Here is an 11079-nt window from a genome sequence, read left to right on the forward strand (position 1 = left end):
TTTAAAACTGATTCGGGTGACCCCAATCTTTCATTTTTTTTATTGCTTTAATCCTACTACTGTGTGCTGTACTGTACACTTTCGTGCTTAACTGCGTGCGTTTCCTCCATCTCAATCCGCATTTTTTGCAAAGTTGCGGACGTGACTGCTCCTCTGTGTGAAAGCTAAAATTAGTGTATTGACTTCTTCGCTTCCTTCAAGCCCAACTTTGAGCTACATCTCATCTCCGAGTGTTTTTTATCACGGAGCAGTAGTGCGTGCGAAGTTTAATTTTGTTTTAGTGTGACTGCGATTGCGTCTCCGCACCTCGCACATTTATTAACATTTACCACATCTTGTACATTGGAGCGCAACTGCTTTGTTCGAATAGATCGGATTTTGATCTTTTTATCTCCCTGTAATTAGAGCGGAAACGTTTGATGCAAAATTCTCTCTCATGAATCTGCTGGTCAACAGTCGAGGGAAAACTTTTCTGCTCAAGTGGAAATACTGACGTGGCCTCAGTTATGACACCCAGTTCGACATGCTTCAACTTTTGTTTCTTGTACCCTAATTCCGATTTGAACTACTAGCGAGGTTTCGCTTTGCATTTACCGATGATCATGAGACTGGTATTTCTCACTTGAATTATATTGCGGCCATACCTTGTTATGGTGGATAGCTTGCTGATGCCTGAATTAAAATGCCTATTAAAATAATGCTCTTAAGGAGATGGTTTTAATCCTTTTACTTATTTAAACTTGAGTTGGAAGCTTCAGCTCACAATGTGTGTGATTCTAAGTCAAATTTCATTTTAAGCATGATTAAATGGAGTCATATTACTACACTATTTACCATTCTACCCGCAACTCGGTTCGTTTATAACTATTTGTCTTTCAGTCTTCATTTTCTGTAATATGCGATGAGTCGTGGTAACTATCGCCTCGATTTTATTTTGCGCATGTTTGTCATTCGTGCTTTGCACCAGTCTAGCGTATAAAATCGGTATCTTTCTTTTCAAATTGTCGAATTTTGATGAGTGAACAACTGGCTGCGCCACATGTCCCGCCTCTCATTTAATGCGATGCCATTTGAGGTACCTTTTTGAGACTATGTCCACAAGCGTCGATGTACGTAAATATGTTCTTTTATATTCGTCTACTAATCAGTTTTCGTGGTTATTCGTCCCACAATTTAGAAAACTATCTTTTGCCTCTTCCTATACCATTAAATGTGTAACTGTTTTATCCAGCATTTTTAAATGCCTTTTGTGGTGTAGTTCCGCTTCTTGAATTACTCGTTGCGATCTGTCAATAGTTCGTGTGATACTCCAAGGAGGAGTATTAAAGCCTTATGTATCTTCATTTCTTAGTCTCCTGCGTCAGCAAATGGAGATTTTTTATTATACTCAAATTTGTTATTCTGGAAATACCGCGTCACATTCTCTTGCAAAAGAATATCTCATTGCATACCACATGTTCATCAATAGATTCATCTCAGCTCTTATAAACGCGTGGGTAATAATTTTTCTGGTATCCGAAATCTCAACTATAATTCACTTAACTTGGCTCCCGACTAAAAGTAAGGCCCAAGATACTTTGCTACAAATAGCTTCTGATTTTGGCAAAAAGTCACTTTCCTTCCGGCTAATTTTTTGCCAGCATATTGGTCGTTTGAATTTGTTACGTTCCTTGTAAAACCATAGGACTGACGAAGGCAAAATTTTCAGGTAGCCAAATGAGTCGAGTAATTGAGGTAATGTGTCGAGAACTAGCTTTTTAGTCCTTCGCCAATATGTTCTTTAAACAAAATCTTACTGTTACATATCATCGAATGGGAATCGGTGGGGTTCTCAACATAAACTGTTTTTGCGGCTGTGTAACAGGACGTATGGACGATATGCTGAATATGAGCGGTCACCTTCTGAGCACGGTTGAGGTCGAATCCGCTCTGGTTTCGCATCCTTTGGTAGCTGAGGCAGCAGCCGTTGCAAGACACCACAAAGTGAAGGGCGAGTGTCTCCACTGTTTCGTTACATTAAAAGACTGTGTTCCTCAAATAATTACTCCTGAACTGCGCCAAGAACTCGTCAATCTTGTGAGAGCAAAGATTGCTCCCTTTGCTGCGCCGGATTACATTCAGGTACGTGCATTCGGCGTCAAAAGTTGGCTCCCAACCAACGTATATATAGATAATACATTGCCCTTCAGGCTGCTCCGGTCCTACCTAAGACCCGCAGTGGTAAGATTATTCGCCGAATTCTACGCAAGATTGCCAATGGAGATCGCGAATTCGGTGACACTTCAACACTGGCCGACCCGAGCTGTCTCGACTACCTTTGTGCAGAAGTCGAAAAAACGCGCTAGAGGTCACGCGGTACTGGCCAAATGCCCTAGTAACTCGATGTTGTGCCCTCAATTAACTAATCGGTTGTGATCGCCATTATCGGTATTCATACCTCCAGTTCGCTTTGCTCCTCTTCCATGTCGTCACTCGCCCCTTTTTCGAAGAGGAAGTGTAACCCTTCGAGCATATTTGGCCTGTTGAATGTTAGCTTCCCCTCTTAAGCATTTTGGTGTTTTTCCTTCTCTAAATTTGTGTGTGTGTCTTTATATTGGCATAAATCCGTTTTATGATGTGCTTTTTCCTAAAACAAAAATCTTTGATGATTTCCATTCCTTCGTGCGTATTTTTTTTCACATTAAATATTATTACGATGGAGATTACAGTCTTCTTGCAAAGTTGCTGATATATTTGGGCATATTTGCAACTGCAAACTTGCCTTGCTTCACTGAATTGTTACAATATGGGTGGGTTGTGGCTCAGAAGTTGTAAATTTACCCTGGTATCTTTAATGGCTTTTGTCTATTAGTCTAGTTTTGAAATCAGTATTCTCTATTATCGGCAAGTCAAGTGACTGAGCTTACGTTGCTGGATGCAGTCGTGAGAATTTAGTGTCCGCTACCTTCTCTGTAAATTCAGACACATTAAGAGGAAAAAAGTTAAGATGTGTGCGTATATACAATTTTAGCTGGTTTTCTTTTCACTGCCTAGGTGATATTGTCAACTTTGTGTGGTAGCAGTTGTCCTTGACTCCCGGCCACGGTGGGTCCACTTGATTTGAGATGTCCAGATGGCTGCTGACAAGCCGTAAGCGGGATTCCATCCACTAAGCAAAAAATAGTTCTTTGAATAAACTAATGCATGTAAAGACAAATACTGCTTTTAACCATTAACAGGTTAATTTATCTGTGCTAGAATAATCCTAGCGGACGTATCGGCCATTGCTTTGGTGCTTTGGAGAGAATCTTTTAGAGATGAGTCGTAGTTTCAATGTGAGATCCGGTATATGCCCATTCTGGACAATTTCCGAGTTACACTGGTCAAATTTCCATTCCTGAGATTTACGCGACATTTGAGTACCAGCAAAATCTTACCAATTTATGCGACTCTCAAGACTACTGTCCCTCTTCATTTGTCGGGTTAATGTACCTAGTAGTCTTCACAAGGGAGGCTTCAATCAAGCCACCTTCATTCCAGGTTGTTAGTAACTCATGGATGTAACTGCTGCAAATCACGAGTGTGGGTGTTAGACGGATATAATGGGTTGGAGTTGTATGATGTCTTGAGTAATTTATTCATGCTAGAGAAACGAGTGTAGCCAAATGTGCTTTTAGCGCCTTTTGACTGAATTGGATAGCTCATAGGTTGTCACTCACCAAAGTTTACGCGTACACTTGGGGGCGCAGAGGGAGAGCTAATAGGTCTCGTGGTGATGTGGGCGTACATTTCTCAAGTGATTTTAATGTATTTGGTTAGAAGCACCACTTTGCTGCATTTACGGCTAGCCGATAGATCAAATTTTGTGGTAATTAAACTAGGAAATAGGACTCTAATTTCATTAGGCGACTATGCTTACCTGTGCAGACTTGATCGTCGCTTCTGATTGATTGGAATGAGCTTTGCCAGAAATTACAAAATCCATTGTACCCTGCGAATCCTTCCAAGGATGCACTGTCTGCATCTTTCGGTGCCCGAACGCACTTTCGCTCTTCACTGCAAACCCATGTGTCTGTTAAAGAAAAATCCGGCTGCCCCACCAGCTGACTGTTGGAATTAATTTGGCCTTCCTCCTTCAGTACAATTGTCGAGTCCGCAGAAGGGACCGCTGTTTCCTGCTGAAAAGCAACCGCTGCTGCCGCCGCAGCTGCGAAAGCGGCTGCCTGATGAGTTCGCGAATTATAGAAAGTATTCTCCTGTTGAGTACTTGCAATGGCACTGGTTGACAAGAAACCTGTTTCACTTTCAGGAATCGTGATATTAGAATGTGGTGCTATTTCCTCATGATCCCTAACTGAATTCCATCTTAACCCGTATCCAACCGAACATGTTGGTAGTATTTCCTCATTTTCAGTTAAACCTCTCTTCTCTTGACTGGACTTAGCTGCTTTCCTATTATAAAATGAGGTTGGAAAGGAAAGTTCATCCGTTGCCTGTTTCCTTTGTGCTTTTAAGCCCATTTCCTTATTGGATTCCTGTACCACTTCTCCTATTAAACAAAAACTGCACATTATTTCTACTGTTAAATTATAGGTAGAATGTTTTACCTCTCTCGCAACTTACGCAGATTCTTTTCATTGGATTTGCGCAGTGTAATCAAAATGCACTGCTGACAGATGCAATAGTAGAATGGGCAAACTTTCTTGTGGCCTTTCCAGGGATTCGTTTTCCCATGGTTGCGGCAACGTCGACAGTGGGGTCCCTCTTCTTCCAGATCAGTTTTTTCGGCGCACGATTTGGTGCTGCCGTTCCGCGTCCTTCCACCCACGCCACCGTCCTCGGTATGGTGGTTCTTCTGATCGCGATAAAGGGCGATCTGACGGGCCACTATGTGCCTACCGTAGTTGACCAAAGAGCAGACGGAACAGCTGCAGTGCTTGTAGGGACAGTTGCGTTTGTGCTGGCGTACCGCAATCAATCGACCATGGGCACGGCATTTGCGGCACATGTAGGAGGAGCGAGGTACTGCATTGTCGGTAGCGCCTTCTTCTCTTTTTAAACGCTTCAGCTCGTCATCCTTTGACGATAGTGAAGAATCCGAAATCTTTTGACTTCTGTTTCCCAGCAGTCCCATCAGACCGCTTTGAGTCCGAAATTTGTTGGAGGTGTAGAATGTGGGTATCTGCTGCAACGGGGTCCCTTCTATTGGCTGCTGTAGCTGGAGTTGCTGTGGCATCGTTTCAAAGGGCAGTCTTTGTGAAGCGGGCAAGCACAGAGTTGGGTATATTGGATTGAAAGATAGGGGTGGGAGTGGTTTCTGCAATCTGTTATGTCCGCAAATCATACTAAATAAAAACAACGCACACCAAATCCCATGACCGAGAGAAGCTAATTTTGATTTTAGTAATCTCACGTTTGGTTATACTCATGAAATGTCGAGTAGCCGCCTTTTCATCCGGGCTATCTGCCCATTTGCGATTTACGATTCTGCATCTGCTGTAATTTGAAAGATATGTGTGCACTTCAATCAATATGTTTACTCAACACGAACCTGGACTGAAGTTTTTAATTCAGAATATTTTGATAACGGTTTTGGGCATACACAGGCAGAAATTCAATTGGTTTTCCACACATATAAAAGTAGTAACCAAGATACAGCGGGAAATGAAAACAAATGTTTTTTAAATGCATTAAAAATATTCTTATTCATAGATAATCGCAAGATTGTTTTTAAGGTCTAACATTGTGTATTGCATCCCTGCACCTTTGAATACGGCAGCTGCCAAAACGCCATTAAGAACTCGTGTCACCGTGATTGTGCATAGAAATTTACTATATGCTCACTCAGTGGTGCAACCATAGTTCTGATAGCTTGAATTTACATAGTTTTGAGAAGCCGGAAGAACCGGTGTCTTCGATTTTATTAAAATAGCTCTTGTATAATCGAAATTTCGGAGGGTGAAAAATTTGCACCTATTTAACTTAAGCCTAGTCACTTAAAATCTGTGTCCACCTTTTAGGACTGGCACCTTATTATCCAAAAAAATATCCCTATTTTTTTTGCTGTGGTTTTTGTTACACCTACTAATTTCATGCGTCTGTACAACTGTTTATTTAGTGCAATAAATTAATTGATAGCCATTTGATAATGGTAGCATTGTATAAATGATGAATGAAAAATTCAAAGTGTTTTAAGCCATGGGCTCACTTATGGCTGAAAGGTCGCCCCGATTCCGATCCTTTAGGGGAATGGGGAAAAGTGACGGACTTGAAGAGGCTGCCCAGTCTGCCGGAGTGGGGAGTGCTCATTGACGTGACAGTTGAATAACGAGCGGAGGTGTCAATTGGGAAGGCCTCAGCCTCAAAGGGTCGAAAGTAGACGGACTGCTGACAAGCATAGTCACTAGAGTGGAAGACACTCGTCTGACCCCCTCCGCAGAACTCGGAAGTGGATTGAGCCAGTGAAAAGTTATCCAGCGCTGCGTACTGAGAGTTGGATACATTATCTCCATTACTGTCACGGGAGTCCATTAGTGGTGTGGGCATTTGGATATCCTGAGACGTTGTATCCGGAATTTGATTGTTGCTATTTTGATATAAGCCGACCATGTTACGTTAGTGTGCACAAAGAGATTTGCTACGATGTAACCTTTATCGGAAGCAACAGTAGTAGAAAATGGGACAACGTATCGTAAGCAGCGTATCGATACTTCCGCAATGTCACAATTAGCAATTCTGTGGTTTCTCTATGTTCCACTAGCTCTAAATACGTCTCCAGCAATTGGTCAGCATACGGGACCCTCTGGCCAATTGGAGAATAATGCGTAAATCACTAACCAATCACCGCTAAAAGGTGACAGGGGCGGTGTGCAGTGGCCAAGTGCTAGCTCCGTCTTGCGGATATAAAATACACAAGGTCATCAGACTAGGTGAAAACTGTTTTAAAAGTTTAGTAAGGACGAAATCGCTCCCCTTTTTAATTGTATAAAGGACTAGGTAAGGAGTACTCGAGACCCTGGACACGTTGGTTAGTACGATTATTTTATATAAATAATTAAGCTTTGCTTAATGCCTTATCATCTTGCGCAATCGCAGCATTTGCGGTAACCAGAACTCCTTCATTCTGCTGTGAGTATGGGGCCTCATAGATAACTTGGACATCATAAAGTCGCAGACTTTGTAGAGCAGCTTAATCTGGGATTCTATTAACCCTTTACGAAACACCTTTAAAAGTGCACGCCTCAACACTTTAGTTAACTAGCCGTTCTAACAAGTTCAAATTTTACGTGTCGTGCTTACCTTCGCTGGCTAAATTAATTCTAGGAACACAGCTGAATGAATGAAATAACGAATATGAGTATTTTCGAGTTCGTTCGAAAAATTTTATTGGTAATGTCGGCAGAACAACAAAGTAGTTCAAAAGGATTTAATTTTTACATCATTGATATTTTGTGAAAATTTACAGAACCAAAAAGCCAAATTTTTGTACACTGTTAGGAATTTTTCTCGTGTCTTTAACCAAGTAAACAATAAACAGTTGCTACTAGATTGAAGGCAAACTTATAATTTCCAGTCCAGCTAGCAGCATTAAAGTGAATTCCAGAATATTTACCTTGGAAAGATTATTTTCGAGCTGTACTGGCACAGCAATAACACTACAGTAATTAATGTTATTTCAGTGGTTAAATTGTTTAATGGCAAAACGGACATCTACGAGGCTGAATTTCAGTGCCTGTGATTTTGATGCCGTACGATACATTTTGACTCGAGGGCACTCTTATTCTTCCCCCTCATGACGAGAACTACAGTGGGCAAAGGTTCTGCTCTTCTTTTGTGATTAGACTGTCTTAAAACTAACATCTTTACTTGTTCTCGCTGTCCTTTACGACATCGTCGGATTTGACTGCTTCATAATATTTCACACCCGAAGACAGCCAGACATCCACCTTGTTGAAATTTGAACCGAACGCGTCTAATGTCGCAAGCGGGAAGGTTAATGGGGGAAGAGAGTTGGTAGTTTCTTCTTAGAATGTTGCGTGAAGCCCTTTGAGATGACGAGTTCACTTTGGGTATGAATTTACCTTTACATTCGCAACTTCACTCCAGCGCAGTAATTCACTGGAGTTGATTACATAATAAATCCCAATAAAACTAGGTGTCAGAGAACTTTTTCATAGTGTTGCATCGAGTAATCAGAAATCTCAAAAGTATCCTAAATAAGGAACCAGTGAATTTAAAATGGGAATTAATATACTGGGTAAAGGCAGCAATGCAATAATGGATTGGAAATCGCTCTGCGTGACAGTACAATCCATTGTACAGATTTCGAAAAACCGTTTGGAGTTTGTAAATCACAAAATTGTGAAATGACATTTGTGACACTACGATTGGATCAATAATTGTGCTTCACTATTATCATCCCACCATTTCTACGCAACGACAGTAATGAAAAGGTCTTTAGGCCAAGTTGCAACGTTAAATTTAATTGCGAAAATATTCCAGACCCTCAATCCCATTTGTCATATCCTGGATACCTCCTCAAAGAAGACCGGATACCAACATTGACCAAACAGATTGAGTCAATTAAAAAACAAAATTTAAATGCAATAATGTTAAGTCGTTTTCTTGGGACTTGAAATAATTAGATTTGCACGCTTTTTAAGCGACGTGAAACAAACGTTTCTTGATTCTGCCTTCGGAGTGTCTTAACACTGTGAGGAAATTAATTAAAGCTATTTTTTCTTATTCTTAAATGGCCAACCGGCGTCTACCTTACAAAGGGTTGTCTGTACTTTGCTTGGAAGCCGTTGTCAAGACCGATTAAAGCGCCTCAATTGCGTCCTGGTGACGAATCGACCACTGGTTCGCAAACCATATACAACTACAGAAGATGGGGATTGGCAATTTCATCAGATTTGTCTACAGGAGTATGTGTGTTTAGAGAAAATGAGATTACGGGATTATATTGCAACAGATTCCTTAGTATCCTAAGATAAACTTCGTTGTTTACGTAAAAAAGAGAAATGAAACTTTACGTTTGGAAAAAAGACACAAACAGGCTAAGCGAAATATTTTCGCTTCCTAGACTGGTCGATTCTGCCACTGTAAATTATCCTTTTGTTTTTTGTAAAACGAGCAGCGTTTGTGAGGCAAAGGCCTAAGAGTACAAGAGTCGAGCAATTCATGGCCAACGTAGCACGGTTGTACTTTTGGACGTGTGGCTCAGCAGCAAAAAGTAGTTAGCATTAAGCCGGTTGCAGGCTTGGTAGGGGTATTGGCCAATAGCGTGGACGTTCAATAGTTCCGACTGAATTTAGTGGAAGGCTGCGGTCATGATCACCTCCTGGTATAGTCAGCAAGGTATATGAGGTAATCCACGAGCAGGCGACACGACGCGCCCACTTGTGCTCGCACGCACGCACACAACACATTTGGATGTCCACGAACTGCGTCACAATCGAAAGCGCACGAAAAATTGCGCAGGAAATTGTAACATGGAGGCGAGAGCGCTCTCGAATGACAAGAGTGTAACGATTACCACCACAGGTGTCATACGCACGCACCCATGCAACCCCGACTGTGCACAAACCGAGTCTTGAGAGGGAGGGAGGAAGGAATGTCGAGAAGGCTCGGCAGCACCCAGCACAGTAGCGAGAGTTGGAGACGGCAAAACTGTGGTTTGATACAGCACAATGCACACACATGCACACTTCGCGGTTTGTGAAATTTGATAGGGTTTGCACACGCACCCGCACTTGCGTGCATAAGAGTTTCCTATGAGCTCCACTTTGTCAAGTGGCAGACGGCCAAGTGCGCAAACTATTTAATGACATAATATGGGTGTTGTGCAATTCCTTTCCACCTCCTTGAGTAGAAGTATCGCACACCTATCGGTGCCCTGGACCCTGATCCCAGCGTCTGTTACCCACCTAGAGAGTAGCCATTAGGACGGTGACCCCGGCGCAGAAATGTAGCACATGAAGTGACTCGACAAATTACTCGACATAGCGAGCATCCCCCAAATTTTCACCGTAAGGCTATAGACCCGGGAGAGCAGTAATTATTTCAAAAACTTGAACGTCTATCGTCAAAATTCACTGTATGTACAATCACTTGGCACTTATTTGTTGATATGAACTCCTGCAATTTGGCAGGTTTACCTTGTTTTAAAACTAGCAGTTAAATCCATTTAGAAAAGTGCCACGGAGCTGGGTGTAAATTGACGTCCAGACTACCGCTATACATCACCAACCTCCCTTGTGGCCTGCCAGCGCCCAGCTCCTAAGCAAGTCTTGTTAATTGACGAGCTCACTTTAAAATGAGGCGAGGGGAAAAGAGAGGGTGAGAGGCTGTATTGGGTAATTGGTCTGCAAATGTAACACCGGTGGGGTGGGGGTGATGGGATGGAAGAAGAGTGAGGGCGGATAGGCCGATTGAAGAGGGAGCCCAGTTTCACTTGCCCTCCTGCGAGTTCCCAAGGCTAGACAGAGCACTCACCCACTCACATTCATCTTTTTTCCCTTCACCGCCCCTCTCCACTGCTAGCCCATCTAACTTTCGTCTGCCCAGCCTTCCTAGTGGTACGGTTGTGGCGACACTTTACCACCACCACCACCACATCTGTTTCAACCAGCTCTCCCACTCTATAACTAATCCGATTCCAAGTGGGAGTAATTTCTGGCAAGCTCTTGTTTCACGCGACTTCATATACGTGAGGAAACGCATCAGTCACTATCGGTTAACAGTTAAGATTATGTAAATTAGACGTCTAAATTTTTGATTAAGGACGATTCAACTTGATTGCGATTCGTTCAAATAAAAATAGCTTAAGTCCGAAATCTTGAAAAATTAAAGGAACGGCAACCACGAAACTTTTTCCAGTGTGCATATAGGTAAATAACTATTAAGGAATAAGCATATTTACTTCGAGGATGCTTTATTACTGAAAAATGTTTCAGTATATTTTGAGAAACTTAAAAACTGGAATGCAAAAGAGCTAATTTTTCCTACCTATTGACCATCACTCTATTTAATTTATCCTTTAGCATTTCAATCCACATAAAAGCAAAAAAAGATAGTACTTTAAGTAGGATAAACTTG

At 41.9% G+C, this 11079-nt stretch overlaps 3 protein-coding genes across 3 annotated transcripts in view; 1 reads left to right on the top strand and 2 right to left on the bottom strand. All coding sequences in view use genetic code 11, as the record gives it.

Annotated features, from left to right (window-relative positions):
• EGR_07909 (hypothetical protein) overlaps positions 1-2345 on the top strand; it is a gene marked incomplete at both ends in the record, with an annotated part of 7277 nt that extends 4932 nt beyond the window's left edge. Inside the window, 2 exons of the mRNA XM_024497158.1 lie at positions 1865-2121; positions 2190-2345. Coding sequence (XP_024348428.1) covers positions 1865-2121; positions 2190-2345 — 413 coding nt within the window. The remainder of the gene's footprint in view (positions 1-1864; positions 2122-2189) is intronic.
• Positions 2346-3851: 1506 nt separating this feature from the next.
• EGR_07910 (hypothetical protein) lies at positions 3852-5215 on the bottom strand (the record flags this gene model as incomplete). The annotated part of the gene is made up of 2 exons (XM_024497159.1): positions 3852-4528; positions 4603-5215. The coding sequence occupies 2 exons, from the start codon at positions 5213-5215 to the stop codon at positions 3852-3854; spliced, it is 1290 nt and encodes a 429-aa protein (XP_024348429.1).
• Positions 5216-6183: 968 nt separating this feature from the next.
• Positions 6184-6588, bottom strand: EGR_07911 (hypothetical protein; the record flags this gene model as incomplete). The annotated part of the gene is made up of 1 exon (XM_024497160.1): positions 6184-6588. The coding sequence occupies one exon, from the start codon at positions 6586-6588 to the stop codon at positions 6184-6186; it is 405 nt and encodes a 134-aa protein (XP_024348430.1).
• Between the last annotated feature and the right edge of the window lie 4491 nt (positions 6589-11079).

This window comes from Echinococcus granulosus, assembly GCF_000524195.1.
Source record: "Echinococcus granulosus chromosome Unknown EG_S00090, whole genome shotgun sequence".
Classification (NCBI taxonomy): domain Eukaryota; kingdom Metazoa; phylum Platyhelminthes; class Cestoda; order Cyclophyllidea; family Taeniidae; genus Echinococcus; species Echinococcus granulosus.